The following is a 22,805-nucleotide window of genomic DNA, read 5'->3' as shown; positions in this document are numbered from 1 at the left end:
TCCCAAGGCTCCGCAGGGAATCGCCCGGCTGCGGCTGAGGCTCCGTGCCTCCTGGGAGCTATTACTGAAATCCTGGTGAGTCCAAGGTTGAAGATGGCTTGGGCGGAGCCTATAAGGCTCGTTGCAGCTGAGGCTGCAGTCAGCCGCAAGCTAATTCATTCAATTTGGTGCCAAATTATTCGATAGGATTTAAGAGTGGAATTTGGAATTAATTGTCAATTATTTAATTATTTAACCTAATCTAGTATTCAGAGGAGCCAAGAATAATTGCATCTTGCTGAGCTAAGACTAAGTAAAAACTGGGTAAGGTCCAGCCCAGAAGGAGGCGTGGCAGATTTCTGACTTAGTCTCAACTGAGCAGGAAGGCTGAGATTACCCACCAGTGGATTCTATGCTGGAGAATGATTATCATGCTGGAGAATGACTATAAACCTTGCAAAATATCACTACTGACATTTGAAATATTATTACATTTAAGCCAAGAAAAACAGCTAAAAGAGCAAGTTGTTTTATGTACAAGGTAAAAGGAACTGATTTGTAATGTCACCATCTGTCAAACTAATGAATAAGGGAGAAAAATGTACCTCATCCATCATGATAAAATCAATTCAGAAGTAATAAGAATCTCTGCAGCTGAGAAACAGGCTGATCTGAAATAGAAAGATGTCTGTTCTAAAGGAATTACCAATTAACCCAGAATGAGAATAGATATTCAGCAAATTATCTTTTATTCCAAACTTGGCTAGTCAACCCAATGCTAATATCTGCAAAAATGGGAATGAAATTTATTTGGCTTGCATTTTCAAAATTGCAGAGCACAAAATGCTCCAACATAATAGTTCAGCCCTGAGAGTCTTGTCTCTTTTGGTGGTCACTCCCCACTACTGGAAAATGGAGGAAGAGACTTTTTATGGTCCCTATCCCTTAAGGAATCTCATCAGCAGGGATCCCGAGATCTAATCTCTAAGATCCCCAGCCCTATTATTTTTGCAAAGCCAATAAGATTTGCCTATTCTGGAGTGTCTTTGGAGTCTGATGGAATTATTTTTATTTCTCTTGCTGAGGATGGTGTCATGGATGACGTAATGCATGTCGAATGTTATTTAACTATATTATTTTGCTTATACTGCTACATTTATTTTAATGTTCCTTCTGTTTAAGGTTTCTCTTTCTCTCTCTCTCTATTTCATTGTAGGGATTTTTGGGGCTGTTTTCAGTTGAGAACTGTTTGGATCAAAATATGGCTAAGTACTGTGTTTCCCCAAAAGTAAGACCCACCCCCAAAATAAGCCCTTGATTTTTTGGGGGTGGGCCTAATATAAGCTCTACCCCCAAAATAAGCCCTAGTTTCAGGGCGAGGTACATGCCTAAAAATCAAGCTAGGGTGGGAGTGGAGCTTACCATTGCACCCAGGCCTCCCATGGATTTTTCCTTGCCCCACCGGCCAACTTCTTCTGCGGTTGAAGAAGCAGCTTCATTCTGCAGCTGAGAATGGAGCTCCAGCCTGCATTTCATCATCAGAGGCCTTTCTGGAAGGCGTGTGCAGCCGAGAACCGGTTTTCGGCTGCATAGGCCTTCTAGAAAGGCCTCTGACGGCAAAATGCAGGCTGGACCTCGGTTTTCGGCTGCATAGGCTTTCCAGAAAGGCCTCTGATGGCGAAATGCAGGTCAGAGCTCCATTCTCAGCTGCAGAATGAAGCTACTCCTTCGGCCGAAGAAGTGGGCCGGCTGGGCGGGGCTGTCGGTGCCGCAACCGTGAGGTGAGTCTAAAAGACCTCCCCCCCGAAAATAAGACCTGGTGCCTCTTTTGGAGGCAAAAAAAGGACTGTGTCTTATTTTCAGGGAAACATAGTAAGTCATTTTAAACTGTTTCTGTTGCTATATATCTAAATTAACTCCTTGATTAACTCCAAGAGATCCGTGCAATTATAACCTATAGTCAAATATTCTATTGCTGAAAAAAGTGATTGAAAAAGCATAGCTCCAGATGCTTCTTGATAATATCAATTATTTGAGCCCATCTCAATTGGACCTTCAGCCAGAATATAGTACTGCAATCTATGCTACAAACTAAATGTGGGAAGTAAAGCCCTGTTAATTTTTATCTCAGGAAATTTCAATATAATTAGCCATTTCCTCTACTTGGAAAGACTGAGTCTGTTTGCAGAGTTGTGTCACTAGGGTTCCACTATTTAATGTCTAAGCTTGTCGATTGTGATATCCTATAGAATTCAGCTTGACTCCCATGGTAACAAATACCTACATAAAATCACAAGAAAAAATAATTCAAAGCTTTGTAAGGTAGCGATAATCAAGATTGCTACAGCTAACATTCAACTTCAAGGAGCTAATCTATTTTCCAAAATATGCAATAACATATCTAATGAGTTGGATGAAGCTGAAATTAAATCAGCACTTTTGGTTAAATAAGAAATTGGACTGAGATTTATCTTATTTTTTTGATGGAGCTGCAGTTCCATCTGAAAGAGCAGGTTTTTCATCTAGAAATGCCCTTGATGATCAACTGTCATTTGATTCACAAATAGCAACTATAGAAAGCTGAATATTTGCACAATTACAGCTTTCCCAGTTGTAGCTGTTTCTTAGGTTGAATGGATTAAGAAAAAGTTATCCAAGAATTGATTGCATCCCATTCTGCCTTTTATTGTCATTTATTGTCAATATTGTCATCTCTATCAGGTAGACGGACCAACATCTTGTGCTTTCCTTCTCCTTCACTTTATCTTCATGTGAATTAAGGAGGGGTGTGTCTAAGACATTTTCTCAAACTAGGTTTTTGGACTGGACTTAAGCCACACTTAACTGATCATTAGTTAAATAGGAAACTGGACTGAGAGTCAGGTTTTTTTGATGATATATTCCTTCTGAAAATAAGGATCTTTCCATTTTCCTTCAAGGCCATTATTTATGCCCTCTACAAATATGTATCACAAGGTGCTATCCTTTAAAGGTACCTTATTTTCCGGAGTACAAGACGACTTTCTAAACCATGCAAATCTTCTCCAAAGTTGGGGGTCGTATTATATGCCCTATCGTCTTATACGCCGGAAAATACGGCACCTTAAAATTGCAATTAGTGAAAAGTGTGGTAGCTGGGTTACCTAATGTCTGAATATCTAAAAGACACTGTTATAAATCTGTCCAAATCCGCAAGAAGACTTCTTCTGAACTGTTCCTTTATCACATGTTCATTCACGTGGTAGTGAGAGGAAGGTTTTATCATCCACCCATGCCAGATTATACATAGCAGTTTCATTTGGTGCCCATATTCTTTAGGTGTCAAAAATCTGTGAAGGCGTATCTCCTTTCCTCAAACATTTTCAAATTTTCTGTATTTTAATCATTATTAATCGATCTTTAATAATCATTTTAAAAGGAAAGAAGGGAGGGAGGGAAGGAGGGAAGGAAGGAAGGAAGGAAGGAAGGAAGGAAGGAAGGAAGGAAGGAAGGAAGGAAGGAAGGAAGGAAGGAAGGAAGGAAGGAAGGAAGTTCCCCTGGTCCAGGATAGATAAGATTTAAAAAAAAAATTCTGGAGGCAATTAAACTTTTTTCACTGTATTATTGAAAGTCAGCTTGGTGTAGTATTTCAAGGCATCAGATTAGAAACCAGAAGGTTGAGTTCTACCCCTGCTTTAGCCACAAAACCAGCTGGGTGATTTAGGGACAACCACTCTTTCTTAACCCTAGGAAGCAGGCAATGGCAAACCACTTTCAAGAATGTGGCCAAGAAAACTGGAGAGACTTGTGTAGGCAGTAGTCAGGAATCAGGACTTACCCAGAGCCAAAGCCATTTTGTACACACATATGAAACAATTTTTGAGTGTTTGATAGACTCAGAAGGTGACACGGTTAAAAAAAAAATCAGTAAAAAATGTAGTCCGGTAGTCCTAAGGTAATTGGGAGTAAGGTAATTTAAGGTAATTGGGACTGGTAGCTCCACTGTTAAGTGACACAGTTGTAAAGTGCAACATCATGTGACTGAACCAATTTACAATGGCAGTTCTAGTAGTTCCAGTTGCGGTTCGTTGTGTGAGTTGTTAAACTCAGTGTCATGTGTCATTTAGCTTGTCCATGGTCTGTCAGAAGCTGGCAACGAAGGTCACAAATAGTGATTATGTAACTGTGAAATGCTGTTACCACTGTAGTTGTTAGTTGGTTGCCAAGCGCCTAAATTGTGATCGCATGAACAACAGTTGCAATTTTGAAGACACTAGCAAGTCTTCTTGTTCTACATCATTGTAACTTTAGATAGTCACTGAAGAAATGGCTATTAACCGAGGACCACTTGTACCTTCTCCCTGAATCTAAGAGGAAAAGAACAGTATCCTAATTCATGCCCTAAACACAATTCTTAAGCTACTTAAATATTTAACAGTTTTCTGTGCCTGTGAGATCACCAACTTAAAAAAAAATGAAGCCTTTAGCACTTCTGGAAAGTCTTCATTTTTCTCAAAAAACATCAGAATTCTTAGTTCTTTCTAACAAGTATAATTAGAAATTGATAAATACAAAATTTGTCCTTAATAGATTTTCAACATAGTTTGAACTTCACTATAAAACAATTTATTTCAAACCCTTATGCTCATTCTTCAGCCAAAAGGCTTCCAGATCCACTTTACAGAGTAATAAAAATAAGAAAGTCCTTGCCGTTAGGTCCAGAAACTTAAAAACAAAAATGAGATGGAACTTAATATTGATACTGAGGGAAAAGTGAAATTTGACCTTGTTTTTAAGTCTTAAAGTTTCTAAGTTCTTTAGTGACCAGGGTTCAATGCCCAGGAAAACATCCTTTTGTTGATTAAAAAAGAAGCCTTGAAGACTCCCTAAGAGCTTCTTAGCAACCCAGGAGGCAATTGCAATCTTCAATTAAGGTTGATCAAGAACTAGCTCTCCAGTAAAACCAGCAACTGTTTTTTTCACTGGTTTCCATTTCTTCTGCTGTTGTGAACATATTTAATATTTCAAGTCAACAGATCTGGGGATTATCAAAAAGCTAGTAAGATTTTACAGCTACAATTCCAAAAAAAAAAAAAAGTAAAGAAACAATGTTCTATCCCCAAATTCTTTAACACAACAGATGTTACAGGAGCAACAACTGCTCACCCCCTTCACTATAAATCCTCCTGCAAGGAATTACAACTGTTATCAATTAATAATCCACAAAGCAGAATATCAGATGCAACTTCAAGAGAAGCAGAACCACTGGGTGCATTTCTCAAAGCCCTTTTTGCCACCAGATGTTCCTCACCCCTCTAGGCCTCTTTGTGACACTCCCTTAAAAGCTGACAGGGCAAACTGCCCTTTGTTTTACTAATGCTGTAGTAGAGCCACGGTTTAACACCATTAGCTTCTGTTGCCCACTAAAGATCACCAATACCGTTTACAAGACAAGAAGAGAAGATTTCATAGCAGAGCTTTTTTTAGCAGCAATCACAATTTCAGGACGTTTTGTTAAGGACGTCCTTATTGAATATGACGCTTTTAAAAAATCCAATTACTTAACCAGGCCCAAGTTTGTTTTGCTTTTCAAGATTAGACAAGGTCAACTATATATTGCCAGCTGCTGAGATTACTAGACTATTACTGCAATATGGATGGAAGAAAGTTGATCTGCAACTGAAAACTGATGTAGAGGAATCTGTCATGCCAGTCAGCTGTGCTGCCTGCCACAATAGAAGTAAAAATAGAAAAAAAATGGCCTATGTCCAACCAGTGTTCTTTTTTAACTCTTCTAACAGTTTATTACTATCACATGCCCACTAATTAACTTAGCATTGATTATACTATTCTGGGCCTTCCTCTGGAGTTTTTGCAGTTATATATACTTCATATACACTTAAACTATTTTCCAAACCTGATGGCTGTTTCTATTTGAAAGGGAAAGTAATTTAGCTATGTGAATTTCAAACATACAGGAAATCAGGTAAGATGAAAGAAATCCAAAATGATAAAACAAAATGATAAAACTTCATAAATCTTTACCAATTAAAACATATTTTATTGAATTAATAAAATAGTGTGTTTAGAAATGGGCTTTTATGATCTGTACAAAGGAAAAGATATCCTTCAAAGGAAATTATGTTCTCCGTGAAAAATTTTGAATTTTCATACAGGAATATTTCAAGCAAATACATATGCATGCAATGTGATTAAGGTGCATGTGCTAATTTTACTATTAAAAAACCTCCACACATAAATACAAAACATACTGCATTGGGGCTAAACTATGAAGTACCGAGAACCCTATTGCTGAGAAGGTTAAAAGTACAAGAAATAAACATTGTAGAAATTTGACTATTCAATCTTCTTCCATATATTTTGGAATTTCATACAAAAGGTTTATCAGTGATTTTTATTTATATAATTTATATAAGCAATCATGGATTACAAAGTATACAAGTTATTTGAATGTATATGCAATTCAATGTAATCAACTTTTACAATTATAATTCCATCTCAGAATCTTGCTCTTCAATATAAATTTCTGTTGCCATTCACCTAAAACATCCCCCTAAACAGAGACAGAGATTGTACTGTCACCAAATCGTAGTATACATTCCACAAAGGCCAATATTTCTAGGTTACGTAACAATGTAAACAGCTTAGACATTGTTAATTAACATACATGAAAACAACTAAACAACAACCACACAAAGCAAATACACATTAGGCAACAGCATGGAGTGGACTAGCAATAAAGATCTTATACTACACATGGACAAAACTGCAAACAAACACAGAATGCTTGTCTTTCGGATCTTTAAAGCAATCCAACTTAATGAATCTATGGATCTACTTTTCCAGGAAAAAAATTATCTTAATTCTTTTCACAGGTCATCCATTATTTATTATGCCAAATATGGAGCATGCTAATTAAAATTAAGCTTAATTTTCAGATCAGTTCCAAGATTACAGGAATTCTAAATGCCCTAAAAGATTGCATATAGCTTACATATTAAGATATTGTGCCCATTAGAACAGAGATCATTGTGATCATTGTCCTAAACCAATGGTGCTGGGGGATTTCCAGCTGCCTTCTTGGACAACTTGAAATTTCATGGCTATCATGATAAGACTGGATTGTCTCAGGTCATTAAGGGCCCAACTTATTAAAAATCCACAAATTAGATCCATTTTTCATCTTGGAACAGATGTGACATGATCTGAGGCTGGGAAGGGGCGTTGGTGTTACCTGAACGACTTTTCTCAGTACGGAGATGGATAATCCATGGATGGGTTTTCTCTGTCTGCCTGCTCTTGAGACCAAGTAGCCAAAGCTTGACACGGCCCCACTTCCTGTGGAGTCCATTCTTAACGAGGGCGAATTGGCTGATGATTGACGAGGTATTGGCTCTCAGCTCCCTACTAGCGGCCTGCTGGCCTTGGGGTGGGTGTGGATTATCCATCTCCGTACTGAGAAAAGGCGTTCAGGTAAGACCAACGCCCCTTCTCCAGTACAGGAGATGGATAATCCATGGATGGGACGTACCAAAGCCTCACTGTCCCAAGGGGTGGGAAACAGATAAGGCCGGTAGATTGATCTCTGAGACAACTTGCTGGAGGACCCTCCTACCAAAGGAGGCATCCGCCGATGCAAAGCGGTCTATCTTGTAGTGTCGTATAAACGGGGAAGGCGAGGACCATGTCGCGGCCCTGCAAACTTCCTCGATTGACGCCTGGGTAGCCCATGCCGCCGAAGTTGCAGCGCTTCGGGTGGAATGGGCTGTGAGATGACTTGGGGGCGGCAGGGATGATACATTGTAAGCTTCTGCGATACAGCTTCGGATCCACCTTCCAATGGTGCCCGCGGAAACTTTCCGCCCCAAGGTGCCCGCTTGGAAGGACACAAATAGGGCCTCCGATTTGCGGAAGGGTTCTGTACGCTTTATATAACGCCGCAAGGCTCTGCGGACGTCCAATGTATGCCACTGCCGCTCCCGGTCATGTGTTGGATTTGGACAGAAGTTTGGGAGAATTACTTCCTGTGTCCTGTGAAAGAGTGAATTCACCTTCGGTATGAAGGCAGGATCTAACCTAAGGACCACCCTGTCCTTGTGGAAAATGCATAGGTCGTTTCTGACTGACAGTGCGGCCAGTTCCGAAATTCGTCTGGCCGATGTGATGGCAATCAGGAACGCCACCTTTAGCGACAGGTGTCGCAAGGAAACGGTCGCCAATGGTTCAAATGGTGACCGAGTGAGTGCGTGAAGGACTCGCGGTAGTTCCCAGGACGGGTACCTGTGAATTACTGGAGGTCTGGTGTTATAGGCGCCCTTGATAAAGGCGCGGATCCTGGGGTGGTGAGCTAAGGGAACCGAATCCGTGCAGGTGAGGAGGGTGGACAAGGCCGCCACTTGCCTGCGGATGGTCGCGGGGGCGAGGCCTCTGTCTAGTCCCTCCAAGAGGTAATCTACTATCTGAGGGATGTAGAGTTTGTGTAAGTCAAACTGCCGTTCCCTGCACCAAAGGCAAAAAATTTTCCAAGTGGAGTCATAAATGCGGTTTGTTGCCGGACGGCGTGAAGCTTGAATTATGGTAATGGCCCCGGGAGAGAATAGTTCCTGTGCCATTATCTGGCGCTCAAGTGCCAGGCGGTCAGTTGTAACCATTGGGGTTCCGGGTGACTGATGGTTCCCTGGTGTAGGGACACTTGATGAGGGGGAATGTTCCATGGGGGCGACTGAGACAGGTTCATCAGGTCGGCGAACCACGGTCTCTGTGGCCAATATGGTGCTACTAGGATCACTTCTGCCCGCTCCTGAATCAGCTTTCGGATGACCGCCGGTATGAGTGGTAGTGGGGGAAAGGCATAAAGCAGACCCTGAGGCCACTGAGTTCTCAGAGCGTCCGTCCCCTCTGCTCGCGGGTTGAAGTAACGAGAGTAAAATCTGGGGAGCTGGGCATTGTCTGATGATGCGAACAGATCGAGGATCGGGTACCCGAACTTGCGGGAGATGTCTAGGAACAAGTTCGGGTGTAGCCCCCACTCCGAAGGGTCCACTGTGGTGCGGCTTAGGAAGTCCGCTTGCTGGTTGTTGACCCCCGATATGTGTTCCGCTTTTAGTGACTTCAGATTGGGCTCTACCCAGCTGAATAGGAGTCGTGACTCTGTCATCAGGGTTTTTGATCTGGTCCCCCCCTGCCGATTGATGTGCGCCTTGGCTGCTACGTTGTCTGTTAGGACTAGAACATGGTGGCCTCTGATTCTGTCTTTGAATTGTTGCAAGGCTAGGTGGATAGCCCTGAGTTCTAGCCAGTTGATGTTGTTTCTCAGATCCGTGGCGGACCAACGTCCCTGTACAAACCGGGAGTCCAGATGGGCTCCCCAACCATACAGACTGGCGTCTGTAGTGATGGTAACTCTGACTGGTTCCTTGAAGGGTGACCCCTTGGTCACGGCCCGAGAGCACCACCAGCGTAGCGCCCTGCGGATTTGTGCCGTGACCCTGACTAGGTGGTTGGATGCGCTGGTGTTCTGCCGTTGGTACGGGAGCAGAAACCACTGTAGTTCCCGTAGGTGGAGCCTGGCCCAGGGTACAATGGCTATGGCCGATACCATCTTGCCCAATAATTGGGAAAGTGTTAGTATCGGAACTGAACGTTGCCTGTGAACCCAGCGAGCCAGTTCCCTGATGCCGGCCACCCGGTCTTGGGAGAGATAGACCATACAGTTGGTTGTGTCTATCATGGCCCCCAGATGCAGCAGCCTGGACGAGGGAACTGTCTGGCTCTTCTGAAAGTTTACTGAGAATCCGTGTTATTGGAGGACGCGAATGACGGTCCTTACGTCCGCCTGAGCTGTCTGTAGGGATGTTGCTTGGATTAGTATGTCGTCTAGGTAACATTGGACGCGTATTGGGATTTTTCTCAGTTTGGCGGCTACCGCTGCTAGTATCTTGGTAAATACCCTGGGTGCCGAAGATAGACCGAAGGGGAGAGCTCTGTATTGGAAGTGTTTTCCCCCGTAACAGAAACGTAGGAACCGGCAGTGGTTTGGGTGGATGGGGATGTGAAGGTAGGCTTCCATGAGGTTTATCGATGCCAGGAAGTCTCCTTCTCTGATGCTTCCCAGGATGGACTGAAGGGATTGCATCTTGAATTTTTTGTATGTGATGTAGCGGTTGAGGTTTTTTAGGTCCCGGATTGCCCTCCATCCTCCTGAAGTCTTTGGAACCTCTGCCTCTGTATTCCGCTGGGACCGGTTCTATTGCTTGAATGTCCAACAGGTGTTGGATGGCCTCCTGCATGAGTTTGCGTTTGGTGGGGTTCCTGGAGACCGAGCAGTTGATGAGTCGGTCTGGGGGTGTGACCAGGAACTCCAGGGACAGCCCGGACTGGATGGTTTGTAGTACCCAGTTGTCCGTGGAGGTCTGCTCCCACTGGTGGAAGAAGTGAGCTAGTCTTCCTCCAATGGGTAGGTCTATGTAGGAGTCATTTTGTCTTCCGGTACGGACGACCCGTTCCACGAAAGGGTCGTCTCGACTGGTTTTGTTGTCTGGGCTGGAACCCCGGTCTGTCGTAGGGGCGGCCGTACGGTTTGTTCTGCCTGGGAGTGAATGGCTTGGGTGCCTGACTGATAGGCGTGGTTGTCGGTTGACGAAAGGACTGCCTACGAAAGTAAGGTGTGGTACGTTTGTCTGACCTTTTGTTCAAGTGTGCCATGACCTTCCGCTTGTCTTTGTTCTCTACAAGCTAGGGGTCCAAGGCCTCCCCAAACAGACCGTTGCTTGAGTAAGGGGCGGTCGCTAGCCGCCACTTAGCCTTGGTGTCAGCTTGCCAGTGTTTTAGCCATAGCATTCTCCTGGCAATTATGTTGGATGCTATGGATCTGGATGAAAAAATGGCCGATTGGAACGTTGCGTCTGCAGCGTATTCCGTGGCTGCTACCATCTTAGCCAGGTCCTGGTGTGTTCGTATGTCCTCCATAGGAACTATGGTTTGTAGTTGTTGCAACCAGATGAGGGTGGCCCGGACAAAAAAGGAGGCCGAGGTGGCTGCTTTGATGGCCCATGCCGCTGTCTGGTGGGTTTTGCGAAAGGCTTGTTCCCACTTTTTGTCATCTGCCTTAAGGGCCTCCACTAGGTCCCCAGCCATGGCTGTCTGGGAGACCAAGGGGGTCCAGGCTTCATCTACTTTAGGAATTTCTAAGGCCTCATTGAGGTCTGTGGCAGTGCTGTATAATTTTTTGTCCGTACCACTCACTGATGGGAAGGAAGCGGGAGAGTCCCATGGCTTCTTGATCCCTTTCAGGAAAATGGCGGGGCAAGGTATATGGTGTTGCGTTGTCACCTTTTCTACGAATACGGGTCTGGATGTGGTGGCCGGTGTCGCTTGCGGCTGAGAAAACTGATCCGTCCCCATGTCCGCAATGGCTGTGGCCTTGCGTAGTATCGTGAGGAAGCGGTTGGGATTAAATAATCCCCCTGAGGGGGGCTCAGGGGGAAGTTCCTCATCCTCTGACATAGAGATCCCAGGTTGATCCTCCTCTTGTGGTGAAGAATAACCACTCATGGAGGACTGGGCCGGGGAGACGGGTTCCTGAATGCCTGAGGACTCTGAGGGGAGTTCCGAGTGTGGCATGGCTGAGATGGAGGGCCCCTGGTCGTGGTGGGCGGAGCGCTGTGCTAGGGCTCGGTCCACCACTTTGGTTAATAGGGCCTCTAGCCGTCCATCTGCCCAGATGTCCCCTATGTCATTACCTTTGGGTGTGGTGACCGCAGGTGGAGAGTTGGACTCAGTGGTTGTGCCTGCCGCCGTGGTTGTTTGTTGGGCTGATGTAGATGGCGGATCCAGTGGTTGCGGTGTTCCTGGAATGGACCACGCGCTCTGGGTTGATGTGGATGGACCCAATGGTAATTCCATCTCGGTGGCCGCTATTTGAACCAATTCCAATTGGGCCTGCCTCTGCGCTCTGGAGAACTCCTTCTCCAGGGCCTGGTGCCTACGGCTGGCTTGCTTTTCCGCCAACTTGGAGGGCCTCTTGAGCGAGTGTTTTGTCTTCGCTTTGCACTTGCCTGCCGCCTTCTGGTCAGAAGGTGTGTTGCAGCCGTAATTGGGAGGTGGAGGGGTCGTGCTCATGGATTGAGGCAACGAGGGTCCCTCCATTCCGCTTGAGCAGTCCCAGAAAAACTGAGAAGACGCTCAGGCAGGCAAGTATTGGCGGGAGCGAAATTGGAACAAGTACCAGGACTGTTCCCCTGATCACCCGACCACAACAAAAATATTCTTTCTGGGCTAAGGTCACGGTAGCTGAGGGAGGTACTGAAGGCACGTTTGGAACCACTCTTTGGGTTCCGCCCGGAGGCCTTAGGTGACCAGGCAACGTGCACCAGTAGAAAAAGGAAAAGGGAGGCAAAAAATATCAGTGGCGACCTCAAAAGGGTCTGTAGGCCTGACTTAATACACAGCAGGTATCAAATGGCGGTCACCTAGAGCGGAATTTATTCTTATTAATACTATTACTATTATACTAATAATAGGAACAACAATAATAGTAAAATAATAATAATAATAACAACAACAACAATAATGGTGATGATGATAATATTGTGTGTTCTGTCTTTAGGCCTGTTGGCCCTGCAGTCGCTTAATTTTTAGCTTTAAAAAAAAATTTTTTTTAACTATTATTATTATTATTTTTAAAATTTATGTATCTATTTTTATTATTATTATATTTTGTCCTATTATTATATGTGTGTATCGGGGGTGGAGCGCTGGTTGTGTGCTCCTATTCCGCCTCTATCAGTGATTCCAGATATGATGTAGAGCTTCCTTAAGCTCGGTTTGCCTTTCTCTGGCAAGAGATGGCAGCCACAGCTCGTTTCTCCCTGAAAAAGGGCTTTGCAGATCCCAGGAGGGTTCTCTAGCCTCCGTTTCTTGGTTGGGGCTTACTCCCTTCCTGTGCTTCGTTTCCCTCTGAAGATAAGCTCCGCAGCCTCCCAGAAGCTGCTTGTGCCCGGGGATTTAAATTTGGCGCGCTGTGACGTTTTAAGGGAATCCCAGCCAGGGATTGCCTTTGTTGTCTGAAAACGGCAACTAAAATGGCGCCCGCGGTTGCCCTGGGCTGCTAGGGAATCTCCGATGATCCGAATTCAAGTTTGAATCCGGACCTGGAGATTGTTATTTTTTCCCCCAATTTGAGGAAAAAATCCCTTGGAAGGTTGGGGAGAAAAGCTCAGCAAGTGGTCTCTGCTGATGCCTTTGTTCCCCCCCCCCTTTTTCACCTCCAGAGCCCTGGGGCTGACTGGGATCCGTGGGGAGTTTTCCCCCCCCACACCCCCTTTTTCAATTTTAATATAGGATCAGGGATGATCCCAAGGAAAACTTAGTGGTTGGGGAAAAGGTTCAGCAAGTAGTCTCTGCTGATGCCTTCTTCCCCCCCTTTTCACCCCCCAGAGCCCTGGGGCTGGCTGATATCTGTGGGGAAATTTCCCTCCCCACCAATCCCCTTTTTAATTTTAGGTTTGAGATCAGGACTGATCCCCAGAAAATTTTGTGGTTAAATTCCTATAGGTGGAAAATTTTTTGGGAAGGGGAAGCCAATTATCAAGGGATAATCAATCAATGGATTTCTTGTCTAACCTGATAAGCTGAGAGCCACGCCAAAACGAGTCTTCTCCGAGCAGAGACCAAGTTAAGAATGGACTCCACAGGAAGTGGGGGCGTGTCAAGCTTTGGCTACTTGGTCTCAAGAGCAGGCAGACAGAGAAAACCCATCCATGGATTATCCATCTCCTGTACTGGAGAAATGATAAGATCACTTTGCTATGAAGTTGATTGGTGCTACAAGCCTCTGCATGGAGAGAAGACCTGTTTGATTGGACCACCTCAGACACCTAATGAATCTGTTTGGTTTCCATAGGGTGCTGGAAAATTTTCCAGAAGCACGATTGGCAATCCTGCTAAGCTTACTTACACACTGAAATAATAAGGTAGCCAGATACCTGAGTAGCCTCTCCTCTTTATCCAATCTGCAGTTGCTCCTTGGTTTACTGAAAAATTCAAAAAGGTTGATAAAAGAGACTTCTAGAGTGCTGCTGGCCAAAAATCTGACTGAACAGTTAAGACCTATCTTCTACGGAACAGGAGACCTTGGTCACCTCCTATTTGGATTTCTGCAATGGAAGCCACACAGGACTACCTTGAAGACCACTCAGTAGTTCCAAATGCTCCAGAATACAGCAGCTCAAGCAGTTATAAGCACTAGTCAATCTGACCATATAACATTTCTGCTTTAAGAGCTGAAGTGGTTGGATGTTTCCTAGTACAATTTAAGATGCTGGTTCTCATTTATTAAAAGCTTTTATGGTTTGGGACCTGAGTAGGTATTAGATTATCTACTTGCAGGCCATTGAAGAGCTTTCTAGATTCCATCCCTTAACAAGTGTCTGAATTTGAAATCTTGGATTTGGACCTTTTTGGCCATGGTTTCTAGAACCGGAATTGGACAACTCACCAAGGCCAACTCACTGCAGCCAACTCTCCATGGGACAATTCGCCACGGCCAACTCGCCGCATGACAATTTAACAATTGTCATTCACGTATCATTTTGTCCCACCATTTCTTTGATATTAGTGTAACTCTTGTCCCACAGTGAGTTGTCCCGTAGTGAGTTGGCTATGACAAGTTGGCTGTAGCAAATTGTCATAGAATAGCCATCCTGCTGACATCAGACAGGCTTCAATTCTCCTGAAGTTTCACAAAACTCCCAAGAACTAGCTTTTCACCAAATCTTTGGGCTCTGAGTTTTGTGTTCTGGTTCCTCTTAAGAACTTTTCCATACATGTAGGTCAGTATTCTACACTGGTATGTTATTGTTATGGGTATTTTTAAAAGTTATTTAACTATTACTACTAGTAGATCTATACATCACTTATAGTCAGGTATGACTGGAACTGTACATAAGCCAAGTAAATTATAAACACAAACTATTTATAATCCGATTTTCTAAACTGTCAATTCAAAGACAGTTTAAGACCATCTTTTTTCTTTACTGCATATGACCAAATATTTATCCTATCAACTGGAAATTAGAAAATAAAAGTATAACACTTGAAAAAATGTTTTAAAAGTACTGAAGTCAATGAAGCTGAAATCTAACATAAATAACTCTCAATACCTATATCATACAAACTGTTGTCAAGTAAAGCCTTTATATATAAACAGTATTTAATATTATCAGTTAATATAACTGCCAGTGTAATAAACTGGTTTTACATATGACGTTATCCTGCATATATATTCCTACTGAACATGCTTGGCTAACATCTGTGTGCTCATTTTATTTATCATATCTATATCTTTCATTTGAGTACTTCTATATGTGAAGTAGGTTAGTAACAAAGAAATTTACAAAAAATAAAATTTATGATGAATAAACCGCATGACATTTGATCACAGCAGCAGTGTTAAAGCTATCATTATTTCAGGTAAGTACAGAATGAACTAATAAGAAATGTTAGAACATCTGCTAAAAAATTACTTAAAAGCATTACATAATTCTGAATTATGTAATGCTCAAATACCATTCTGTATATAAGTTCAAAATGCAAAAGTAATACTGCTGTAGTTTAATATTTATAAATGTAAACCTAACTCTAATCCTTCCTGTACAGACTGAAAATAATGACATGCTCTTAAAACAGCTCTTAAACCCATGTAAGCACTTACCCAGCAGAGTAGGGAACAGGACACAAGGTGTTGCAGAAAGCCATCTTTAACACTTCTACAAAACATTTATACAATCTAATTCTAGAACTGAAAACACCTGGTGCAGACACAAGGTGCCAGCTTTATCAGTGAGCTCAGATACAATGAAAAATACATTCATAATACGAGCATCAGATGCCCCATTCTTTTTTTTTTTTCCTCTCTGTGATCTTCTTGAGATGTATCCAACCATATACATAAAGGGTCAAAATATGCCATCTTTGTGCTACTGGCAGGACCTGGATGACAAACTTCCATATTTTTATTACTGCAATATATGTGCTATGGTAACTAAGGCATCACCTTCTGATTTGAATAATATGAAGAAGTAGGTGGAAATCATCCTAGCAGTTGAGCTTTATGATCAGGACAGCCAAAATATTTTGAGTATGCATAGCCAAACCACCAAGCCTCCTACACCCCCAGTCCTTCTCTGGAGCATTAGGATGACAGCAGTTTCCAGAAGGAAAGAACAGAAACTGGATGAGTTCAATGGGCTAATGCCAACACAACACTGATCTCATTGTGTAAGGATATAAGTAACAATGAGACACTGAACAAGGAGGGAGGGGGATGCATTAAGATATTTTAATAAAAACTCAAACTGCAAAGCATATGTCAGTCTCTAATTATATACATTTAAATATGTCACTCTAAAGGTCAACTTCCAAAGCTATTAAAATTTTCAGTCTACTACAACATGTATATAATAAATTATGTTCCATCATTCTAGTTTATGAATGTATTTTATCCAACTTTAAAACTGGTTTCACAAATTATATGAAAACTCACCAGACATTCCACATATATGCATATAAGAATATGAATATAATATTGAAGAAAATTTATGTTTGATAATGCTAGAAAATATTTCATTTGCCAACAACACAGACAAGTACTTTTTGGACAGTCAAGAAGAACGATAGCAATTTTTTGGGAATATGAATGTTCATGAATTCTCCAGAAATATCCGGCCTAAACTATAACTATACCATTCAAATGTTGTCCCAATGCCTGGAAGCTGTGAGGGTCTGGACAAGGAGAACCCCGGCTCTAACTTCTGATCATGACAGAGAAACTTTGGGGTTTTGCTGCCCAGATATGGTAAGAGGTCATCTTTGACTCTTGACAGGGTGGCACTTCCCTGGTCAGAGCTTGTATAATTTGGGGACACTCTGAGACTCCTATCATATGTTTGAAGAACAGTGGCAACCGTGGCTAAGTGAGCCTTTGCATAGATGATGATGATGATGATGATGATGATTTATGAGACTTATATACCACTTTAAGTGCAAGCACTCTCTAAGCGGTGTACACCAGTAAGCAATGTATATATATATTTACATTGCCCCCAACAATCTGGGTCCTCATTTTACCTATCCCGGAAGGATGGAAGGTTGAGTCAACCTTGAGCCGGTGAGATTTGAACCGCTGACCTGCTGAACACAGTCAGCTAAAGTGGCCTGCAGTACTGCACTCTAACTGCTGCGCCACCTCGGATCAATCTTTTGTACCAATAGTGCCCTTTCCTGGATTATGAGACTTTGTTCATAGCCAGTCATGCACCGGTTGCTTTCCATTTGGATAATTACAGCTTCAATTGCTCTTGAAGCTGATCTGGAAGTTACAGCAGGTCCAGAATGCAGTGGTAGGCACACTTATGGGCACCCATGATTCACTCATACTATGCTGCTGCTTGCTGCTCTGTGAGCTGCATGGGCTTCCAGTTTCTTTCCAGCTACAATTCAAGGTGCTGCTTATCAACTTTAAAAGCCTGAATGACAGTGCCAAACCATTTACAGGACTGCCTCTCCCTGAGAGTATCTGCTCATTTACCACATCAGATGGGATAGAAACACTCTAGGTTCATTACCTTAAATGACATTTGGTAGGACTTAGGAAGTACGTGTCCTCTGTTGCAGCCTCAGTTCTGTGCAGGCCCCTTACCCTCCTAGCCTTCCAGAAAGCTTGAAGAGCAGGCTTACCCCTCCCAACCATAGGGTTAGGGTGAGGATGGAGTCTAATCAATTTAATTGCTGTTGTATGGAGGAGTATTTGTTTTCAGGGTGCCAGGAGTTTTTGATACTGGTTCTATTGTCTCTTTTGCTGTTTTTTGTGAACCATAGTACATAAGATGGGCGACAATATAAATCTAATAAATAAATGAAGAACTTAAAAGAAAAATTCAAAAATTTCTCCAAAATTTGTGTCACTGTTATCCGCCACTGAAAACAAATCACCTAGTATGCAAGATGATTATCTCGCTACAGATTTTATTATTATTATATAAGTCTAAACACCCATCCATTTACATTCCCAATCTGTAGTTACACAAGCATCAATTATAGTTTCATAATTTATTAGGCTCCAAATGTTTAGGAACTAAGCCAGCTAAGAAACATGAAATTGGTTTCCAAGACTAGTCTTTCTCATCTGTGAAATAATCATTGAGTAACTATTAGGAAGTTACTAAGCAATAACATCTTGTTCTCTTACCAGCCAGTGTCTCTGAAAAAGTATACTGCAAGCACAGTTGCACAAATCTTTTGTGGACCAGGTGCACTAATATTAGAACCCTGAATCATCCTAACCAACTGATGTACAATAGTCACGGACAAAGAGCACTTCTTTATACAACAACTGCATGATTAATCTATGGAAATTACTGGCACACAAAGTATGTCATAAGCTGAATTTAGTTCAAAGAAGTTTATCAATGGCTCCTGGCCATGATCATTGTGGCCAATCCATATTGTGAGAAAATATGTCAATTAAATATCAATTGTTGAATTTTGCCCTGCTGCCACCATGTTCTCTTATGGGCTTTTTCAAAAGCTTATGAGTTCCTCAGAAGAACTTACCTGACTTACATTGGAAATAAGAATCCTTTGATTGGTTCGGCAGAAGTCTGCTAAGTGATCCAATACTGTATAGATTTTTAGGGGAACAATAAAAATACTGTACTACTTCACTAAAGCTGCAATTCTCTCTGCTAGTAATTAAAGAGTGTTTCAGTGAAATTTGTTTCTGAAGAACAATATGCAAGATAGGACTATCTAATAGGGCTGTGCAATGCTTCAGCATGTGCAAAATCATGACCATAACACTCATTTGTGACTCACTGAAATACACTGTCTACAGGACTGTGCTGCTGTGAAAGACATAAGGTGCAGACAGGTGCTGTATTTGTACTCACACACATTCTAAAGTGCCTCTTCCAAAGCTTAACCAAAGCATTACCTACTGGTAATTAACAACTGCCCTATTTAACAACTGTTCAAATTTATGATAACACTGAAAAAAAATAATTTTATGACTGGTCCTCACATGTATACTGGTAATTTATGACTGTCACAGTGTCACACGATGACCATATGCCACTTTACAGCCAGCTTCCAACAAGTAGAGTCAAGGAAAAGCTGGAAGTAAAATTTTAAGGCACAATCATGCACCACTTAGTGACAAAGGTTGCTGCCCCAATTGTGGATGTTGAGGACCACCTGTACATGCAACTAATAGTTATACTCTACAGCATCTCCAACCTTTTGGGCACCAGGGACCGATTATGTGGAGAGAAGTTTTTCCGCAGACCGGAGGGGTGGTGGTTTTATGTGCTGCCTGCATCCCGCAGATGGGGCTTTGTTTGTGCGGACCGGTTGCTGGCATGCCACAGCCCGGTACTGGTCGCAGAACGGGGGTTGGGGACCCCTGCTCTACAGCTATATAACAAATTGTAAAATGGTTTTAGGTAATGATTGTTTTATATATTTATTGTTTTATTGGATTGTTGTATACTAACCAGAATCACTTTCCATGAAATGAGCAACCATGTAAATTTCATTAATAAATAGCTAAAAAATAAATAATGCCACTGCTGCTAAAGATTTAAGTCCAAAAAACCTATAGCTATTTTTCTTCTAATTTTTAATTCCCATCCTGTGATTAATAAAAATAAAAACACAGCCATAAAATAAGGATATGCACATTCCCCTGCAGTCTGCTTGGGGTGAGGGTTAAATCAAAACATGATAAGAGTTAGGACAAAAAAAGGTGAATGGAACAAGGGTAACGTTAATACAATTTAATTTCTATTCAAATTGAATGAAATTAAATTAACTGATTACAGTTAACATTATCATTCCTTATGTAGTGATTGTTTTTACAATCATGATAGAGATTACAATTTGCAGAGAACTGGGGGAGAGGTTCAGGGAATCTCCACATATGGACTGATTGGACTGCATGCGAGGCTGGGCATCCACTGAGCATTCTTTCTCATAGATTTGTGAAACTTTGCCACAACAAAATTTCCTTCCTTCATAAGAAGACAGGTCTGAAAACAACCTGACTTATTATTCCTGACACAATTTAAATATTTGCATCACTTTCAATCACTCAACATCAAAAACATGCTGTGATAGAAAAAGAATGTTTCCTGGGTCCTATTAAATGTTTACTGTTTAATTAAAGGGATTATGAACACACACCTTCTGGCACAATGGAGATCCTTCTCCACACACATTCCACTTGGACAGTCCAGAAAGGTATTAGTCATGATATCAAAAGGGGCGTTGTCTTACCTGAACGCCTTTTCTCAGCACGGAGATGGAGAATCCATCAATGGATTGAGACTGTATTCCTGCCCAATCAGATCAGTCAGCCAAAGTTGCCACGCCTGTCTTGGACCACGAGATCCCAGTCTTGACACGAGCGAAGCCATTGACTGACAGTAAGACGTTGCGGCTCACAAGATAATTGACCCTAGACCTGCCTGATCTATATGGGTAGGTGTGGATTCTCCATCTCCGTGCTGAGAAAAGGCGTTCAGGTAAGACAACGCCCCTTCTCCAGCACTGGAGATGGATAATCCACCAATGGGACATACCAAAGCTTATTGTCCCTGAGGGTGGGACGCAGACTGGTCCCCTGTGGAACTTTGGTTTAAGACCTGCTGAAGAACCCTCCTACCACAGGAGGCCTCTGCAGAGGAAAATCTATCGATTTTATAATGACGGATGAATGGGGAAGGTGGGGCCCATGTGGCTGCTCTGCACACTTCCTCAATGGAAGCTTGGGTGGCCCATGCCGCTGAAGTGGCTGCACTCCTAGTGGAGTGTGCCGTGACCCGACTGGGGATTGGCAAGGCCTCCGCCTGGTATTCCCCAGCAATGCATGCCCTAATCCACATACCAATAGTGGAAGAAGAGACCTTCCTACCCCTGGAACAGGAGTGGAAGGATATAAAGAGAGTCTCTGAACTGCAGAATTCCGCTGTCCGTGAGATATAGTACCTCAGAGCCCTACGGACGTCTAGAGTGTGCCATTGTCGCTCCAAGTCGTGTACCGGATTTGGACAAAAATCCGGTAAGACTATCTCCTGTGACCTGTGGAATAAGGAATTGACCTTTGGGATGAAGGTAGGGTCTAATTGCAAGACTACCCGATCCCTGTGAAAGCAACACAGATCGTCCCGTATTGATAGTGAAGCTAATTCCGATATACGACGGGCCGACATTACTACCACTAAGAACGCTACCTTGTGGGTTAGGTAGCGGATATCGCTTGTTTTCAGTGGCTCGAACGGTGCCCTGTAAGGGCTCGTAGGACCCGAGGAAGGTCTCACGACGGATACCTGTGTACAGTGGGAGGTCTGAGATTTGCGGCCCCTTTGAGGAAAGAACATAGTAAAGGATGGTGACCCAGGGACTCCCCAGAGTTACAGGATAAGATCGTGGACAAGGCAGCGATCTGTCTGCGTAGGGTATTTGTTGCCAGGCCCCTTTCCAGGCCGTCCAACAAGAATTCCGTAAGTTCCTCGAGAGGCAGGTGCCAGCCTGAGCACCATGATTGGAAACCCTTCCACGTGGCCTCGTAAATACGGTTCGTGGAAGGTCGTCTAGAGGCCTGGATTACCTTGATGACTCCCTGCGAACAGAGCCCTTTTGTTAAGATCGAGCGCTCAAGTGCTAGTTGTAGCCACTGGGGTTCCGGGTGAAGAATCACCTATTGACTGAGCGAGACTCTGTCCAGAGGAATCCGCCAAGGGTTCGTGAGGGAAAGACTTCTCAGGTCGGCAAACCAAGGCCTCCTTGGCCAATATGGGGCCACCAGAAGTATTTTGGCCTGTTCCTGAAGTAGTTTGCGAATTACGGCCGGGAGAAGAGGAAGAGGGGGGAAAGCATAGAGCAGGCCCTGCGGCCATGGACTCCGGAGCGCATCTGTCTGCTCCGCTTCCGTGGACGGAAACCGGGAGAAGAAGCGAGTCAACTGGGCATTGGACTGAGATGCGAAGAGGTCTACCAAGGGGCACCCGAAGCGGTGACAGATCTCCTTGAAGACCCTTGTAAGGAGCCGTCATTCCGAGTGGTATACTGTTGTCCTGCTCAGCAAGTCTGCCTGAGTGTTTGTTTGCCCTGATATGTGGTCTACCTTGATTGAGGCCAGGTTCTGTTCTGCCCAGGATCCTAGTAAGAGTGCCTCGGACCATAAGGCGTGAGAGCGGGTGCCCCCTTGGCGATTTATGTGGGCTTTGGCTGCTACATTGTCCGTGCGGACTAACACGTGACGCCCTGTCAGCGAGTTGTGGAAATGCTGTAGTGCTAGGTGAATGGCTCATAGTTCGAGCCAATTTATGTTGTGTCGCAGGGCCGATATGGACCAGCGACCCTGCGCCCGCTGGTTCCCGAGATGGGCTCCCCAACCGAACAGGCTTGCGTCGGTCGTGAGTACTACCCTGTCCGGCTCTCTGAAGTAAGAGCCTCTGAGTATGGCTGGAGACAGCCACCATGTGAGGGAGCACCGTACCCATTGTACGCGGATGATACCCAATTATATATCTCCACCCCGTGTCCTTTCAGTGAAGCAGTCGACGTGATGTGCCGGTGCCTGGAAGATGTGAGGGTCTGGATGGGGGTGAACAGGCTTAGACTCAACCCTGACAAGACCGAGTGGCTCTGGGTCTTGCCTCCCAAAGGCCAACTGGATGGTCCATCTTTAGTCCTGGGGGGGGGAAATTTACCTCCCTCAGTGCAGGCACACAACTTGGGTGTCCTCCTGGACTCACAGCTAAATCTGG

At 43.5% G+C, this 22,805-nt stretch overlaps 1 protein-coding gene across 7 annotated transcripts in view; it reads right to left on the bottom strand.

Moving 5' to 3' along the window:
* Positions 1-22,805, bottom strand: part of MAP3K4 (mitogen-activated protein kinase kinase kinase 4) — a 111,744-nt gene that overhangs the window by 59,338 nt on the left and 29,601 nt on the right. Inside the window, exon 1 of one of the 7 annotated variants that reach the window (XM_039358244.1) lies at positions 585-604. The exons of the other annotated variants lie outside the window; for them this stretch is intronic. Within the exon in view, the coding sequence (XP_039214178.1) occupies positions 585-589 (5 nt within the window). The 5' untranslated portion in view covers positions 590-604. Of the gene's footprint in view, positions 1-584; positions 605-22,805 lie in introns of those variants that run through there. 7 annotated transcript variants of the gene reach the window in all.

The sequence above is a fragment of the Crotalus tigris genome, unplaced genomic scaffold (genome assembly GCF_016545835.1).
Source record: "Crotalus tigris isolate CLP2741 ecotype Arizona unplaced genomic scaffold, ASM1654583v1 scf7180000019007.31208882:3723066, whole genome shotgun sequence".
Lineage (NCBI taxonomy): Eukaryota > Metazoa > Chordata > Lepidosauria > Squamata > Viperidae > Crotalus > Crotalus tigris.
This window is presented reverse-complemented; position numbering and strand designations above follow the sequence as displayed.